General features: G+C 36.8%; 1 protein-coding gene across 3 annotated transcripts in view; it reads right to left on the bottom strand.

The window, feature by feature from the left end:
• Positions 1-19861, bottom strand: part of LRBA (LPS responsive beige-like anchor protein) — a 421265-nt gene that overhangs the window by 277604 nt on the left and 123800 nt on the right. For all 3 annotated transcript variants that reach the window (XM_086464075.1, XM_086464077.1, XM_086464076.1), the window contains exon 34: positions 2910-2974. In XM_086464075.1, the coding sequence (XP_086320201.1) occupies positions 2910-2974 (65 nt within the window). The remainder of the gene's footprint in view (positions 1-2909; positions 2975-19861) is intronic.

Raw genomic sequence — 19861 nt, 5'->3', positions numbered from 1 at the left:
TCCTGTTTTTCTACAAAGGCTTTTCTTCTTTTTTTTTTTTTTTTAATCTATGCTTCTAACCTCGCCTCCAAAAGACTTCAGTTCTCTATTTCAGTTTTAGGTAGGTTTATGGTTCTGTATTTTCAAATACTAGTCTCCTGTTCAGAGATTTTTTTCAGTTTAAGATTCAAAATTTCACTGGGCACAAACAAATCAATCCTGCTATCCATGTGCAGTGGACTTGATGTATCTGGAAAGCCTGGGAGCAACTATATGTGTAATGTATTAGTTACTTGTGAACATGATGAAATTCAGACCAACACATTCTGAATGCAGCACACACACTGTAGATCTTACGAGTCCCAGAGGCAAACTTTCTGCACTTATTTCTGTCCAGGGAATCCTAGCCAAAACATGGCAAACCTAAACATAAAACTTTCAACTGCTATGAGAGAGAGAGGTACATTCATACCTTTCACACAAAAGCAAAAAAAGTATTTGATAGCAAGCATAAGGAGAGATTTAGATCTTTTCTTCTAGATCTCTTTCTCTTTCAGGAAGATTTTCAGTTGTCTTATTTGCTGTTTTTGTTTATCAGGCAGAGAACACTTCAAACTGGCATATCCTCTGGTATCGTTAGTCCATAAAAATACTAATAAACATTGGGAATAAACCCCTGGTTTACAAAGGTTATAGCATGACCAAGACTTTCTCATGAAGGCAGCAGACAATAGCAGTTCTGCAATTCCACAAATTCCAGGCAGTTCTTTCAGTCATTCATTTTATTTTATTTATTCTAACACTCTGCATGTCATGGTATGCCACAGACATCCTTACTTGCTGAAATCAGTTCTGTCCCTTGTACAACTACCTTGTCTTCTTTTCTTGAGTACTTCCAGAAACAATTTAAAAATTTATCTTTTATTCTACAATTATGCAGTTAAAAGTCTAAATCAGTATCATTCAGCTATTTTCATATTTAGGTTTTACTGAAAAGTTTTCAGCCTTTGGAGTTTTTATGATTATATTGTTATGCAAAAAAATACATACAACAATAACAAATACAATAAAATACAAGGCCTGAAATGTTTTAGTGTCAGTATATGTGCAAGAAAAATAATGTGCAACCCGCATAAAGAGAAGAGTAGCTCTGGAATACAGTTCATGTCATAGAAGGGATAATAGTTTCATTTTAGTGAATGCTGAAAAGCCACAAAGCACTGCAATGACCAATTCAGCAATACATTTAAAGGCTCCTACAAAGAGCAATGGAGGTAAATGGAGATAGATAAAAGGAGCCATTTTAAAGAAATTAATCCAGTCTCCTCTTCCCCATAATGAAAGTTATGTTCCCACTTTTTTAAAAAAACAACTCTGCTACAAGTCAGAAACAAAATGAAGTAACAATTACTTAGATATTTTCTGCTAACCAAAACCACACTTTTCAGTCTTCAAGGGATCATTTGTCCCTGAGACAACCACTCTGCCAAGGCTAGACTGTAAGCTATTGATGTTGTTTATGGAGGTGGGGGAGTGATTCCATCTGTCTGTGATGGGCAGTACAGGTTTTTAAAAGAACATAGTCAATTCCAAACAGTTTACTGATAGAATGCTCTCTGAAAGCTCAACCTGGACAGGCTGAATAACTACTAGGTAACTGCTACTTACAACTCAGTCTCAGCACCTGATTTGTTCATGATAATCATCTTACACAGATGAACCTTACATTGTGGTTTACATGTGTGTGGGATCTCTATGTTATCTATGCTAATAAAACATTAATCAAGGGCCAAATTTATAGCAGGCACTTTATGAGTAAGGTCAAGACAGGTCAGCCTCACATAATAGGAAACAACTACAGGCTAGATCTTAACACTGTAACTGAACACCCTTGTTACTTTACCTTGGCCCTTGGGATCAAGACTAGTAGCAAAATGTTTTTTCTGCCTCAGAATTGTGTTTCCCTCACCATAAACTGAAACGCAACCATTAAAATGGTCATTATTTTTATGTATCTTCAGAACACATACACATTTAACAGAAAAAGCTCAAACAGAATTTCCCTTATTCCTACAATGATAAAAATATATTTATATAGCATTTTAATTTAGCTGATAAATTATTTTGGTTTTAATGCAGTAGCTGTCCTAATCCTGTAAAATTTATTTTCTATTGGGATTCTTACTAGCTCAAGTTACTTGCTAACAGAATTTAGGTTTAGATAAATGGCATTTCTTATAATACTCCATAGCTAACTCAATAAGACATCTTAAAAAAAATCCTTTAGAAAAAGTGAATATTGCTTATAGTCTGCCTCAACAACCAATTCCTAATGAAGAAAATATTGATGGTTCTGAATAGTCACTACAAGTCAAAGAGCATGGCCTTATCACCTGCTCTGTCATTTTCTATAAGTTCCAGTAATATATATATATATAGTTATGGACAGAACACTAAACTAATTGATAATATTAACAGATTACCTTTTTCCCTTAAAGGGACTCTCTTCCTTTCTATTTTATGAGGTAGATAAGAAAAAAATGAGTAAACTGGAATCTAATTTCTGAGTCAGAGGCTTATCTTACAATTCCTAGCTATAACGTCTTCCAAATACCAATTCCCTTCCTCAAGAGATTAACTGAACACAAATTATAGTTTCAACATTAACAAGTGCACAAGGATAGGAAGAAAGAAAATCCATGACATACCAATCAGTGAAATATTTAATGAAACTAAAGAGCATTCAGATTTTGCAAAATCCCATATTTAGTACTAGAATTGAACCGAAGCTATTAAAGAATGTGAAATCATGCTTGTAAAACTCAAAGAAAATGACACAAAAAGGCAGAAGAAAATTATTTTTAGAAAGTTTCAAGCCACACAACTTATTGAAGACTAAGGCAGAGGTGCTATCGAATATTGTGACTTACCTTCCTTCATTGACAAGCTCAATAAAAGCGAGGCCAGCATTCTTTTGTATAGAGTTCTGCCACTCCTGGGGGTGGGGGGGGAAGAGAAAAAACTAGTTGTATAAAAACAAAACTAAGAAAAATATTTCCAGCTACAAAGTCATGCGCAACTTTAGCATCCCACAACACCATCAGCAAACATATAAGGCATTAATTACACACTAACCATGAAGGAAACATTGCCAGCATGGAGAAACAGAGCAGTATCATTTACTCAGTGATATTCAGTGGAGTGGAGAAGAAAATACAAAAACATCCCACAAACGACTGCATCATTTTCTTTTGCTAGGTTATGTAACATTCTGAATTTACTCTGGTTCACTGATGCTTTTTACCTTATTGAACATTGATAATGCTAGAAACAAGCTGTTTCACATAATTGTAAGGCTCGTTCTTTAGACACAAATTTCTTTTATGGTTTGAAGTCTAGTTAACCTATGTGCTGATAATAACCCTTATCTCAGCATCACATAGCCATCTCTACTCAAAAAAATCTGCTAATGATCCAAACATTGCACTGTTAATAAAGTTTCAAAAAATTTTAACACATTTTTAACACTGAGTTTTTACCACACTGAAATGATGGTAACGGCAGACACAAGTACACTGCACGTTTCTTACATCCAACTGAAACCTGAATTAATTCTACACCTCTTAAACACATAGGCTGGTTTTGCCTGGCCCCCAGAAGAGACACAGTAGAAAGCAATCAACCCAGATGACCTATCACTGGGCCTTGCTTCCCCCATTTGAAAGCTGAAGAGAAAACACAATCAGTTAATAAAAACAGAAAGAAGATATTTTAATCCTAGAATCAATAGGAACAAGTTGACAGAGCTGAAAATTAGGGTAGTAAATGTGTGAACCTTATATCTTGGGGAAAATGTAGAGGTATTTGGAAAGAACCGGCCAAATACACCTCTTGGTTTAAACTCTACAACTCTTCTAAATTGATATAAAAGACTGATTCTGCAGCAGACAGATACTTAAGCTTCATATGCTTTTCCACAGCAGCTTCCCTGATTTTTCAGTCTTTGTTGTACGAAACAATAATCCTAATGATTATTCACATCAGTACTTCTATCACTGTGGTTCTTTTCAAAAACCTCATCAGCTCCAAATCAGGCAAAACTACAAATATCTCTTAAACATTTTCAGATCTCTGAACGTAGGAGTTTTTAATACCCAGTGTCAACAGAGTACATTTTTGGCTGCTCAGTGTTGCAGAATTACCTCTCAGTAAGCCATATGAAAGTTTGATCAGACATACACAAAAGCCACTAGAATGATGCTATTTCTTTACAATTTAAAGCCTGCCCCTCTGCCCCCCTTGCAAAAAAAACCAAAACAAAACAAAAAAAAGAAATGGAGGGGAGAGATTACAATTGATCTCTCAAAGCTTGACATGTTCTAGGCCCAACATATTCTTTTATCGTTTTTAAGTTGCAACAACATATTACAATTTTTCAGTAGTCAGAATTAAGAGTAGAATAATTAGAATTTGTGATGTATTATTCATCATGAATTATAAATATATTTCATTACTTATATATAACTAGTTTAAATGCATTAATAAGCAAGCAACATTCTAAGTGCCAGCTAAGTTGCATTTACATATTATCACATATGGGGTTTTGGTGGGTGAGGCTACATCAAGTAGCATCATTGGTCCCTACTGCTACACCGATCTTACTAGTATTTCTCCCACCATGCTTCCCTCAAGTTCTCCCATATTGCCTTCTTATGGCCACCAGTACATGGCTTTAACTTACTGTAAGCTGTCTGAAATAGCTGAAATAAGAAGCAATTAATCTTATAAAAAAAAAAAATGCCTTTAGTTCCTAATATTCTAAACAAAATAGCATATGCAACTAATCCTTATAAGAGTTTTTTACAATGTAGTATCAAGTTCCAAATATTTAGTTTCGATGATAAATGAAACCATTCTCTGTTACCTTAAATGTGTGAAAACTCAAGAAAAGGAAAATAATTTTTTCCATTTATGACACTGTCCATCTGTTGCTCTGCTCTTTAAGACATCTCACTACAGTACTTGAAAATTTAATTGGTGAAGACGGAGGTTGCCAAAAGTGAAAAGAAAGTGCATTTACCATGATACTTTTCAGCATTTTTCTCTACATCAGACATCATCAAAGAAAGCGTTAGTCTAAACAATTTCATAAATCACAGCTGAACACACCCTAAAGCTAATTTTAATAGTTGAAAGAAAAGACTAATGGTCATCATCTTTCATGATCCGTTCAATATTTCCCCACAGTATATGTCCTCTCTCAAACAATTACACTCAGTATGCATATTGCATTATTATATCAACATCTTAGTTATCCATCTCCCAAAGGTATTAGGGAAAAAACACGTTAAAAGCCTCAAACTCAACCACTAATGCAACGAAATAACTACAAAACACATTTCAGCACTTTCCTAAGGAAGGACTGTAAGCAAAGATCAACAAAGTCAATAATTTCATACCTGTTCTAAGCTGTACTTAATTGACCATCATTTCCTACAGCTATAAATGTTTAGTAACCAAGAAACATAATCTACTTTTAATGCTTTTGGTCACTATACACTCAACAGTGAAGCAGGAAAAAAACCTAGAAGCACTAAACGCTATCACAAACAGCTACAATGAAAAACAACCATTACAAGGAGACAAAAAAGAAATTGCATTTTATTAAAATACTATGTCTGATGGGGAAATTTCCTAGCTCATTATTGTTTCACCTATTTCCTTAATGGAATCTGTAAACGCTTCCATAAGTACTCTAGATAAAATGCAGGTAGTACACCCTTTCCTGAAACGGTGCTTCAAACCTCATCTGAATTATAATTCCGTCTGAAATAACATATTGTATTTCCTTTAGCTACAGCACAACTCTGCCATAAGCAAAATTATATCCCAGGCCTCTACAGCACCAATTTTATCTCACCAACAGGTTTCATTAACACATTCTTACTGAGTGCACAAGGATCATTAAATGAAAACATTGAACAGCACTGGTCTTAAAACCCTCCTTTCAGAAACCAATAATCTTCCTCAAGGTTTATATCACAACCTACTGTTGTCCCATTTGAGTCAGGCTGGGGTTTTTTAATCTATTTTACAGCAGGGTTTTTTTAATTAATTCTAACTAATGATCAGTTGCACAATAGTACAAAATGCTCTAAATTCATATAAATCACTACATTTCCTTTGTCCAGGAAATACATTTTGGCCAAAGACCACAACATACATTGGACCATAACCTACAATGCAACTAGACCAGCAAAACAATTTTCAGTAATTCTATGTCCCATTTTATTTCATTTCAGCTATGTATACATGTGTACTTATCTCAGTTTTCCAATGTATTGAAAAGTCTTTTATATTACTTGATCTTCTTATTTCCTTTCTTAAAAATGAGGTACGTCTCTAATCATATGGCATCATCAGATAAGTGGAGAAGTTATTTAAAAATTCTGCATTGAACCTGAATTTTCCAGTTTCAACTCTATCAATCAGTGGTTTTCTTCCATTTGTTGTTGGCTCCCTACTCATTCTGAATATCCTTTTTCAGATCTAATACTTCAGCAGCTTATTTACCCAAACAGACCTGACCAAAAGTCTTTTCTACAAGCAGCAGTTAGTAGAAGCCAGCTTCAAAACACGGAAACACAGGTGGTTCTTTACACAGTGCATTACAGATCAGTGGAATCTATCGCCAAAGGATGTGGTGGTGACTAAAAGTTCAATAGGATCAAGAGGAGACTGCACAAGTACACGGAAGGAAAATACATCGGTATCAACTAAATACAGAGAAACTACATTCAATTCAGAAAATACCCCGAGCTGAAAACAGCTGGAGATGCTATCGTATCATACACGCTTGTCTTATTCTATTCTTCTTGAGTATCTCTTTGTGTCTGTAGTTGGAGATACGACAATAAGCAGGGTAAAACCTTTATCTAACCCAATATAGCCATTCCTAAACTCTAACCAAACCAATGCCACCAAAGTTTTGTTGATAAACATTTTTGTTGGTTTGTAATTTGAAATGCTTGCCTGTAGGCAGCAAACAGACATATCCCTCCTCATCTGAACATTCTTCTAAGAAAGATACGCAATCATACTTCAAACAATTAACGCGATACATATATTCTTTAAGCTGTATAAAAACATTTGGAACACCAATCCATCAACTGGTCTGATGGCTAAACAATTAAACACAGATCTTTAACAGAATATTTAAACATTTTCAATAGCTGAAAACTGCTCTATTTTCAACTGTAGCAAACTGTACTGCTGCTTTCATTCGTATATACACACATGCATACTCCTTAATAATTCATTTTTCTCAGTAACTTTAAAAAAATCCTTCTAACAAGGCTAATGTATTCCACAATTAAAAATTATATCTAGCAGTCGAAATACACACTCATAAGCAAGAAAAAAGAGCAAATTCTTTGCTAATCCATCCTTCTCACAAAGCTGGTGGAGTTTTAATAATTTATTTTGGTTATGAAACAAAGGAGAAGGATGATTTTTGGTACTGACAACTATGAATGGAGCACTAAGGAGCAGGGTGGGAAAATGTGTTAACATATGACTAAGAGACATATTATATCCTAGACTAAAGGTCAAATCTGCATGAAAAACTTGTTCATAGAGAGATATACTAATCTTTAAGTGCCTAAAGTAAACTATCAAGAACTTTTCAGCAGTGTTTGCACTTGGTGTCAGCACTCTCTCAGCACCACATCCACTACAGGTTTGAATGAACTCGGCAATAAAGAACATATAGTGAAAAGCAGATTATATCTCAGCTGGGTTCTTCATAATTAAAAAAAAAGTTAGACTGCATGTTAAGCAGAATATCTGCAAATATAAATTACTTTTAAAGAGTTGAAGCATGCTTTAATTATTTTAATCTACAAAGTTCCATTTAAAAAAATTTAACCCAACATGGAAGTATGGGAAATCATAGCTAGAAACTCTATGTAGCAATTTAATATCAAAATTAGCACATGCTAAGTAGTGTACAAAACAGAAAAATTTTGCAAGGACATGACACATTTTCATATAAGAGCATCACAAAAACATAATTGGAGACAACATTATTCAGCATAGATACAGTCGTACCTGGAAGCTCAAATAAAATTTAAAAAACATAAATCAATAAGGGAAGAACTATCAGAAATTGATTGAGAAAAAAATAATTTCAATAATTATATTCATGGTCCTTTCTCTACAAAAGAACATCGCTGTTGCTGAATCTTGACACAGAGAAGAGAAAGAGCTTGCAAAAATATTTACTACTATCCTAAAAATTCAGAGTATCTTGTCAGGGGGAAACAATGGATACTATTCCACACTAAACAATGGCTTGTCTATGAAAGCTTTAATGTGGCAACTATGTAACAAGTCAAGCTATCCCACTAATCAATACAGAGTTTTTGATTTCAATACGTGTGATAAAAGTTACTCTAACCCTGGCCAGCTACAATCTCTCAACAGATGATCATCATTAGGCCTCTATCGGGGTTCCACATACTCAGGCTGTACAAATGTGTCCTATTAGTACATGGTCTGTCTGTTTGGCAACTCCAGTCTTAAGACAAATGGCAGCTGCTGCCCTTCAAGGTCTGAAGTCAAGTCCTCGGGGAATCTAAAAGTCCAACTGGAAAAATCAAGGCCTGTTCATTAGAGACTGCTCCAGGGGAAACTTGCAAGGCTGCCATTAGAACTATATAAAAGAGCTAATTATTTTTATAAGACTTTTAAACTATCAAACACACTCAGTTACAATAAGAAGTATTTACTGCTGGCATTCCATTAAAAAGACATTGCTTTTTGTCAAAAAATCAGCTAGTGACACCACACAACTAAAGTCTTTGTATTAAAAATTTTAACGAGTCTTCTAGGAGAAAGTTGTGTAAAAATTAACTAGATGAGATGGCTTCTCAAGTGGAGGGATAACACCAAGCACACTGTTCTGGGAAAATATTCCAAATACACTCATATCAAATTAGCTAATGAACTATGAAGGTGGGCTCTGATTGTGCATCTCTGAAAAAGACAAATTCAAGAAACAAACATGTTCAGCGTTGCAAAACCGACTGAAAAGAACACATAACATTCTTGTTTCAAACCTGTGCTGTTAACAGACAACTGAAAATGCTGCAGTACACCAGTGTACTGATCAATCAGTCCAAAAGGCACATGGCCCAGTTGGTATCAAACACCAAGACTGAGCAGAAAAAAAAATGAAAGCCAAAAGTGTTTCAATATTTTTCCTCTGATAAAACACAGAAACAAAGATTACAATAATGACAGCTACTTTCATAAAATATACTCCGGGGAAGAGATGGAACACTATTTTTTTGTTCATAACCACAAAACTGTTTACTATTTTAACTATGAAACAGAATCAAAGTTTCTTATACGGAAATATTTTTCCAGCTGCACAGCATGACAACACTGTATTGAATTGTAATGGTATAACGGATCACTGCTATAGAGTATTTATTACACAGTATTTATTACAAATCTTTTAAAAGTGCTATATGAAATTCATTAGTGGTCCTTAATCAATTCTTGGATCAACATGCACATTAGCTTCCGACAGCCTAATTCAAAAAAGCAATTACAACCCTAGTCCTTATGTAAAAGGACGACAGAAAGAAGCTATGTTAAACCGGTTTGAAAGAATGAAAATGTAAAGAAAACAGATTAGGAATGATTTATATCAATGCCTAGTGCTGAAGTTAATTACAAGTAACCCAATAAAATAGTGCCTTTATTATTGTACAGCAAGTAATAACCTTAGACGCAGAAAACAGAACTCTCTGCTGACTTTTGCATGCTCAATTCCACAGCACACTACATTAAGAATTAAAGAAGTAGTAAATAAGCCATAGAGAAACAGCAGGATTTTAACTAAAAACAGAAGACTCCCCTGCTGTTTAACCATTTGGGATATTCCATGTAAACAGAGCTTCCTATAAACTGGTATTATGTTGTTAGTGGTAAATACCTAAAACTACCTCATGGTGAGAGTTTAGTTTCAATACTTAAAAGTTCTAGTTCAAGTCACAGTAAGTTTTTATAGATTCTGAAAATAAATTATACACATACAGAGCTGGAGCAGTTCGCATACTTAAGTACTACGTTGTTCAGTGAAATACAAAATAAAAAACTGTCAGCTTGTCAGACAATGCCTTTTATGCTGTGAGATTACTCTCAAAATTGCAACTGTTGTCTTCTCTACAAACTACACAAATGTATCCTAAAAGATACAGTATTATGAAAGATACACAACATAAAATGTTACAGCACACATAATCTTTAACAATTACATACAGCCAAAAAATCTTGACACAGGTTGCAGTTGTCAATTTATGGTGATACCAAATATTCTTATAACAGGATCTTCGTAATAGAAGAAAACGTAAATCACTTAATCCATAAATTCATATAAAATTAGGAAAATATCACTGTCTGCAATCAGAAAGTTTATGTAATGTTACGAAAACACCACTGTCTCCATAAATAAAGTGCTATCAGTAAGAACTATCACAGCACAAAAGCTGTATAGCATCAAAACTTATGAACTTCTTTTTTTGTATCTAGTTTCAAAAACCTATGAACACGTATATGAAAAACATTTATTACACGCCTTTTATAGTGATTCAACCCATGACCTGATGAATACATTTTTGCCTCTAGAACCAATGTCACATTAAGACGAAAGAAATGAGTCTATGTTTAATTCCAATTCCTCTACAGTCCCAGTACAGCAACAAACTATAGAATGGGGAAAACCAGAATGAGTGGATCACTGATCTCAGGTCCACAGTTTCTGATGGAAGAAGCAATTTGCCTGGGGAGCCTCTCCCTTTCTCTCTCCCACTAGCAGACTGTTGCCATGACTCCTCATGAAATGAAATTAGGGGTCAGGTTTGAGTTCATCTAGCAGCAAACCTTTCCCACTGCAGTTTCCTCTCCAGGTTCTTTAACCATCGGCTATTCTCAATACCGAAATGAAAGACAGTAGCTTCAGGAAGAATGGGAACAGAAATCTTACACATTAAACGAGAAATCAAAGTACCAAGCTATTCTGTAAATAGGCAGCAATGGGATGCAAGAAACTAGAAGTCAAAGAAGACGAGTCAGAAACAGAGAAGTGAGGAAAAGGAACATAAGACTAACAAAGGGAAGAGATCCAAATCATCAGGTTGCAGTGCCAGCATCAGTTTTATGGGGAAAGGAAAACAAATCAAGGAACAGCAGGAGTATAAGGCAACTGCCTCTTGATTTCAGTGCTTTTTTGTTTAACTGTGATTTTAATTTGAGTTTTTGTAAAACCACTGCAGGGAAAAATTTGTCTTCCAAGGTAGACTACTAATTATAAGGACAAGAAAAATCACAGCATACTCACTGCTGTACAGTTGCACTAGTAGTGGAGTGATCCCACCAGTAGCGATGTTCATCATCACCACCACCAAATAGCAGCAACCTTCCTGCTGGATGTCTGATAAGCTTCAACTAATAACTAATAAAAAACTCAACAACATACAGGTTGAATACTATTTTGGACCTAAAAGCCCTTTTATGTTATCCTTTTTAAGAAACATAGCTTACTTTCAATGTAAACTCTCATAATGAATGCATGCAAACAATGAATAAGATTCCTGCTATCATCGTACCTTTGAGGGAGTGAAACCAAAGCATGTAAAGCAATCCCACCTCTTCACTCAAACGACAGGATGTCCAAACTTGTCCCTTACCATTCCCTTGGGTAACCCTATCCTAATGCAGACCTTTTAAGAAAAGATTTAGAGAAAAGGAAGCTACATCAAATCACACTGAAAAAAAAAAAAAAAGGCAGAAAAACTAACACGTGTCTCTTCCATTACACCCTACTTGCATCCCTTCCTCATCCTGCATCTATTGTCTACATTGAGACTAAAATATTCTGGATATCCATTATTCCACTGTTACACAACACCCAGCAACATAGATCTCTAGTCTTACCTGCCCCTATATGTCGCTACAATAAACATGATAAATAATCATTTTCTACCTCTTTCACTGCAAATCCTCCCCTGCACTCATGAAGCAAATTTTCCAAAAAGAAAAATATAACCATTTCTGGTTTAAGTAGAAATAGAAATAAATGTCTTCATAAATATTCAGAGGGTACTGGGAAATCCAGCTGAATCAAATTTGACTCACAACTACAATCTAACACCTAACACACACGCATCTCAACATTATATTGGTTGCTGCATAATCTGAAATATGAGGTTTCTCACTTAAACAAGTTATCTTAAAACATTTATTGAAAGATTAGTGCACCATCAACATCTTTGAGGAGACAGGTTTTCCCAGTTGCAGAGATATGCAAAAAGGCACAGATAAGTATAAACAAGACTAAAGGTTAAACAATAAACAAAACAGCACCACTATGCAAAGCTTCTCCTGTCAGAACTTCAAGTAAACAGCACTGCTCCCCAAATCATGAGTTTCTTAAGTAGTTCTGCTTGGAAACAAAGACACGTTATTTGGTTTATTAACATGAACAAAAACGTTCACATATTTGTAATTAGTATAGTCAGCAACAAGCATTGCCGCTCACTGAACTTTCCATAATCTCATACCCCTCCCCTCCACTAAACCTCTTCCCATAGTCTCAAATTAAACAGACTAGCTGTAAAACAGCAGGGTGTCAAATTAAAGCACACTTTATTTTCAGAGGTCTCCACACTTCGCGGCTGACTTCCTGTCAGGAAGAGTTCCATTTCAGTGCAGCGCCCCATCAGCAGGGAGCTCACAGAATTAAGTGCCAGTTGATATTACTTTGTTTTGCATTTACCACCCATGAGAATATTGTTCAAAGATCTGGTTATAAAGTCAGCGTGGTATCATCCTCCTGACTAGACTGCCAAGCCACGGGGTGTGCTCGCACTGCACAAAACTCATCTTAAATGGCGGTGTTTTTTTAAGTCCTAGTGTGCTGGTGAAGCAACAGGATGCCTTTTTTCTTCAGAAAAGTCTTGCTTCTGTAGCTAAATTATGTTCCCTTAGTTATGAACATCTGCAGCAGTGTGCATTCATGGAAAGGAAGCTGTCCTGCTCTCCTATCACACCCCCAAGATTCACATTTACATTAGACAATCCACTCTCCTCCCTAAACATAATACACATTTATCATACAAATTCTTAGCAACATAGTCTTAAAGAACAGTATTTTTAGGCAGAGCAGACATGTTTTCCATTAAACTCACACCAACACTATGTCCAGGAGTCCTGACCAAATTCAAGCAATTTTCATTTCATAAGAGCATTTTTCTTAGTAAGAGCCTAATATTATCTGAAAAGCCTATTGAACAACCACTAAAGATGGTACTTAAAAAAAAAAAATATCAGGGAGGAAAAATCTTCCTTTTCCCCAAAGAACTGTTGGCAACAATTATGTTTTAATAACATGACCTTAGGAAAGTTCATCTCTCTCTACTCAAGTGTAGTAAACTATTCCTAAGAACAATTTTGTGGGTTTTAACCCTATCTTTTACCCATTCCTCTACCTGAAGTCTGCAAGTCATGTTGACTTCTCCAAGTGTATTGTCCCAAGAAATAATGTTTTACATCAGTCCACACAAAAATATCATGGCTTTACTACACTCGTCCACTTGTACCTCTTTACAGAGCTTCTTAGTCTAGTATATAGCACCTATTCCAATTTTTTTACATATAAATGTATTTTAAAATTATTGTTCAAAACCACAAAGCTCACAATTACTTTCCAGAAAACAATTGTGTAGTATAAACCAAAAAGCACTGGTTCTTTCACACTACTTTTCTCAGTTTGCAGCTGCAGCTGAAATAGACTGCTTTTGTTGAAGACTTCAAAATATAGTGCAGAAGGCATTTTGCAGAAGGTTGAAATCAGATAAAACTAGGCCTAGATAAAAGAAGTTTTAGTTAGGAAGCCATTTCTGTCACTTCGACAATTATTCATATCTAATATGCAGAAACTTCAATCCCATTTAATAAAGTGTAACATATCAGATATTCTCCTGTTTTTCTCATGCTAAGTTAATAGTTTTTGCTCATCTTAAAATCCCACATCATACATTTCATCTCCAGACTGGGGGGCGAACAAACCTTTAAAATAAATAATTATGGAAAGATATAAGGAGATAAAGTCAAAGTACTTTACACATCTTAACTACTGTGCCCACTGCCTCTCAGGATATAACTATAAAGTGTTTATTGCATCATTAAGTCAAGCAAAGGTCACTTATTATTCATGCAGGACTGGCAAATCATTCCCAATACGCTCCAAACTATTTCCACACTTGAGGCAAAACCAAAGTTTAAGTTATAAACTTCTTTTATTTCTACTACTAAGCAAACTGTCAATACACCACTTCATAGACTCATGCAAGAAACAATATTCTATCAGAACTTATTTTTTAAAATTTCAACAGTGATGGACACAGATGTAGGCCATGCTAATAATAAACAAAGTGTTATTCCTGAAGCCAGCAACACACCTAAGATAAATTTAAATTCTGTCTTTTCTCTTGGGTGTATCAAACTAAAGCGGGATCCAAGAAGCGTGAACCTTAGTGATTAACATGGAATCATAGAACACCAGGTTGGAAGGGACCTAAAGGATCATCTGGTCCAGTCTTTCTTGGCAAAAGCCAATAAGAAGAATAAGAGTTCGAAAGAAACTCCTATTTAAACATGTTAAAGTGTTCTCCAAGCAATTCCATAGAATTCAACAGGTTAAATACTGCAGGCAATTAAACTTTCAAACAATTTAGAAAGCAACAGGAAATCAAACCAAGAGTGACATTCCAACAGACAAATCTTATGTTATCCTGGAGTTCCACACAGAATATATTACAATAATCTTCTTCTGGATAGACAAAAATCTATATATTGCTTAAGTAAAAAAAAAAAACCAAACAAAAAAAAAAAAAAAAAAAAACAAAACCAAAAACAAACAAACAAAACAACAAAAAACACGCCGCTAATTTAAAACGTTAATTTCAACATACTCCAGTTCAAAGGAATGGTTTTCCCAGCTGTTTCCATTTATTTCAATCTTATCAGAATTGCACTCCAGACAGTTACCTAACCAAACTGATCTGCAGTTTCAGACACTTAGAATGTATAACATAGTTCAATAAAGCAAGTAGCAAAATATCTGTAGCACAAGTCATCCATTTGTAATTATTCCAAGTACTCTGCTCAGTGACATATACCAAGCACGAAAGTTGTCAATGTACGTTTTCAGCACCCAAAGTGAGATCCTCAGGAAAAACTCCCACTTGGGAAGGAAAGAAGCTACACTATGTGTAAAAAAAAAAAAAAAAAAAAAAAAGCCAGATGTATCAAGTGTAATGGAGAATCCAGGTGATCTAGACAGCAGCTTTGATAAGTGAACCTTCTGCTTTGTTAGAAGGAAACTTACTGACAAGATAGTATGTAAAATTCAAGCACCAAAGGACTGCATTTAAGTTGTCTGGATTTCACATCCAATGGCCTCCCACATCTTCCGGGCCTCCGTTCAATTTCTCCAGAGTTAATCCCACTAGCCAAACAGCTCACTGTGTTGATATCAAGTGCCTTGCAATGCACGAGAATGCAGAAGCCCTAAACTTTATCACCAAGACCTTACAGAAAAGAACTGATTTCTTCATGTATCACAACCAAAGACGGAAACTGCAATTGAGGACAACACAGATGAATCACAACGTTGCTTTTACAGACTGAAAGAGCTTAATTTCTTTCAAAATTGGAATATCTCACAAGCCTGGTAAATGCCCTTAAGCTTCTCAACTACTAGCTACTTCGGGAGGATATGCTGAAATTTTTCCTTTGACAGATCATTCTACTTAGTGATAATAATAACTATTACCTAAAACATTAATTGAAACCTAAGTCTCTTCTACCCCAGGAGCGCACTTCAATAGCATGACCTCTGGCTACTGTGGGACCTACCTTCCCTCTCTTTAGCTTTGACCACAGTCTTCATCCTGCAAAACCCAAGTCACTGTAGATGAAAATACACATTGCGGGGGAAAAGAATAAGACTTATTGAAAAGGAAATAGATTATAATGTAAAACTGCTTCACTGAAAGTATCCTGAAGTAGCACTGTACTAAAGCTCAACAGACATTTCCCAACTACTTTCCATACAATAGCATTTCAAAGAAGAATAGGATAAGAATCTTCTATTTTGTATTCCAGTTACAAGGGCCCTGCGATATTTGTTACAAAACTGCACTACGAACGTTCCTACTGCTGCATACATAACAATTAATAACATGCTTGGCAATCCCGTGTTTTCAAATGTTAAGATTTACACAGTTTCACTAATATGCCTAGCTCCACTTCGTATGAAGCAGACCCGAGGCAGCTTCAGAATATAAGTAATCCATAGCAGAGTAAGAGGATCTTGAATACTTTCACTTCCTTCCACAGCCACCTTATCTCTACAAAAAGCTTGGCTCTTCTTCAAAAGAGCACAAACAACAAAAAAAGTAGTACACTATGAAGTCTCTGGCACACCTGCAGGTGAAGTATTTTTCTGTTCATCTCAATACAGTGTCTTCATACTAAAACAGAAACACTGAATGCTTCAGAACATTCCAAAGAAAGTCAGCAATACAAGGCAAACATCCATGCGCATGATTCACACAACATCTTCCCCTGAACTTAATGACTTAGACTTTAGGAAGCCTTTTTTTCTATTTTTATTTGTAAAGATTTAAATAACTTTCATTTGCCTAATAAAGTTACGTTTCTAACAATTTTAACACAAAACCTATCTATTACTGAAATGGTTTTGACTTTTTTTTTTTTTTTACTCAAATACAGCTACATTCATCTTTAGTAGAAACAAAGATCCTATTGGCAGAAGTTCACACTATATAAAAAGAAAAAACTCCATCTCCTGCTATCTTCTAAATGGCTTTTAAAAGGAAATTAGAACGTGCATTAAAACTGAAAGTCATTTGGCAGCTTACAAATTCCCTACAAAAGCCATCCTCTGTACCAAAATACATATATTTTTTAGATCACAGATCTAAATGATTATTACATTCTTTTAAAATATTTTTTCATCTATTAGAACACAAAGTGATTAGATGGAAAAATTGATTAAAATATCATCTAACTTGGGGCATGTAAAAAGTATTCAAATAGTATTTATTTTCTTTGTATCTAAACCAGGATATTGTTAAGTCTTGGATCTTCTGTTGAGCTCAGCTGCCATGGTATGATAGTGACATAGCTCTTTAGATAACCTATACCCAATTCAATTAAAACTTCATAGCAATCACTACAGTTATCCATCACATCAAATTGCACTTAAAAGTAAATTAGGAAGCAGTGCAGATCACAGAGCATCAGTGTAATGTAACCAACGCTGAAAACCAGACATCTTCTACATCAACTAAAACCTCCAAGTAATTCAAAGGCTCACCACATTTTAGAACATGCTGCAGAAATCCATTCCTGAGATAATGAATTTGGAGCACTGAAACAAAGGTTTTTTCTGAGCACAGGATACCCAGAAAAGCTTGAAGATCCTACTGCATTTCACAAACATTTCAGTGGTGGGCAAGAATACTGAAAGGAACAGGAAAACACATCTGATTAACACGTAACTTAGAGGCTGGTATCATCAGTGGAATTTTGCTTTCTATGACCATGGGGAGGTTTACACGATGCCAGGCCTGATGGCAACAGACGGAGTTCAGCTTTCTAGAAAGGGGAAGAGGATTCTCGCATATGAGTTGGCTGGGCTCATAAAGAAGGCTTTAGGCTAGGTTCAAGGTGGAAGGGGGACAGAACAAAGCCCACCAGTGATGGACCTAAGGGTGGCATGCCAATGTTGGGGGTGAAATTGATAGCTCAGCTCAAGTATATCTACACCAACGCACGCAGCATGGACAACAAACAGGAGAAGCTGGAAGCCATTGTGCATCAGGATAGCTATGACTCGGTCACCATCACAGAAACATGGTGGGACGACTCTCATGACTGGAGTGCTGCAATGGATAGCTATCAGCTCTTTAGAAGGGATAGGCAAGGAAGGAGAGGCGGTCAGGTGGCTTTGTATGTTAGTGAGCGTTTCGATTATTGATTGTGAGGACAAGGCCAAGTGCTTATGGGTAAGGACGAGGAGGAAGGCCAACAAGGCAGATATCCTGCTGGGAGTCTATGACAGACCATCCAATCAGGATGAAGAGGCAGATAAGGCATTCTATAAGCGACTGGCAGACGTCTCACAATCATTAGCCCTTGTCCTCGTGGGGGATTTCAACTTACCAGATGTCTGCTGGAAATACAGCAGAGAGGAAACAGTCCAGGAGGTTCCTGGAGTGTGTGGAAGATAACTTCCTGACAGAGCTGGTAAGGGAGCCTACCAGGGGAGGTGCCTCGCTTGACCTACTGTTTAAAAACAGAGAAGAACTAGTGGGAGATGCAGTGGTTGGAGGCAGTCTTGGGCTTAGCGACCATGAAATGACAGAGTTCTTTATTCTTGGTCAAGTTAGAAGGACAGTCAGCCAAACCACAACCATGGACTTCTGAAGGGCTGACTTTGGGCTGTTGAGGACACTGGTCGAGAAAGTCCCTTGGGAGGCAGTCCTGAAGGGAAAGGGGGTCCAGGAAGGCTGGACATTCTTCAAGGAGGAAATCTTAAGGATGCAGGAGCAGGCTGTCCCTGTGTGCCGGAAGACGGACCGCCAGGGAAGACGAGCAGCCTGGTTGAACAGGGAACTTTTGCTGGAACTCAGGGGAAAAAAAGGAGGGTTTACCATTCTTGGAAAAGGGTCAGGTAACTCAAGAAGAGTATAAGGAGCCTGTTAGGTCATGCAGAGGGAAAATTAGAGAGGCAAAAGCCCAACTAGAACTAAGGCTGGCCACTGCCATGAGAGACAACAAAAAATGTTTCTACAAATACGTTAACAACAAAAAGAGAGCCAAGGAGAATCTCCATCCTCTGTTGGATGCAGATGGGAACATTGTCACCAAGGGTGAGGAAAAAGCTAAGGTAGTTAATGTCTTCTTTGCCTCAGTTTTTAATAGTCAGACAAGCAATCTGCAAGGTAATCAGCCCCCTGAGCTAGAAGATGGGGACTGAGAGCAAAATAAACCCCCTGTAATTCAGGAGGAAGCAGTTAAAGACCTGCTTTGCCACCTGGACATCTACAAGTCTATTGGGCTGGATGGGATCCACCCGAGAGTACTGAGGGAGCTGGCGGAGGAGCTGGCCAAACCACCCTCCATCATTTATCAGGAGTCCTGGTCAACCAGGGAGATCCCAGACAACTGGAGACTTGCCTATGTGATGCCCATCTACAAGAAGGGCTGGAAGGAGGATCTGGGGAACTTCAGGCCTGTCAGCCTGAACTCGGTGCCAGGCAAGATTATGGAGCAGCTTATCTTGAAGGCACTCACACAGCAGGTGCAGGACAACCAGGGACTCATGCCCAGCCAGCATGGGTTCATGAAGGGCAGGCCCTATTTAACCAATCTAATCTCCTTCTATGACCCGGTGACCCACCTAGTCAATGAGGGGAAGGCTGCGGATGTCATCTACCTGGACTTTAGTAAAGCTTTTGACACCTTCTCCCACAGCATTCTCCTAAGAAAGCTGGGGGCTCGTGGCCTAGGCAGGTGCACACTAAGCTGGGTTAAAAACTGGCTGGATGGTGGAGCAGAGAGTGGTGGTGAATGGAGTTAAATCCAGCTGGCGGCCAGTCACAAGCGGCATCTCACAGGGTTCAGTATTTGGGCCAGTCTTGTTTAATATCTTTATCAATGATCTGGAAGAGGGGATTGAGTGCACCCTCAGTAAATTTGCAGATGACACTAAATTGGGTGG

This window comes from Leptosomus discolor, chromosome 4 (genome assembly GCF_034619465.1).
Source record: "Leptosomus discolor isolate bLepDis1 chromosome 4, bLepDis1.hap2, whole genome shotgun sequence".
NCBI classification, from domain to species: Eukaryota; Metazoa; Chordata; class Aves; order Leptosomiformes; family Leptosomidae; genus Leptosomus; species Leptosomus discolor.
Note: the sequence above shows the minus strand (reverse complement) of the source record. Positions and strands in the feature narration are given on the sequence as shown.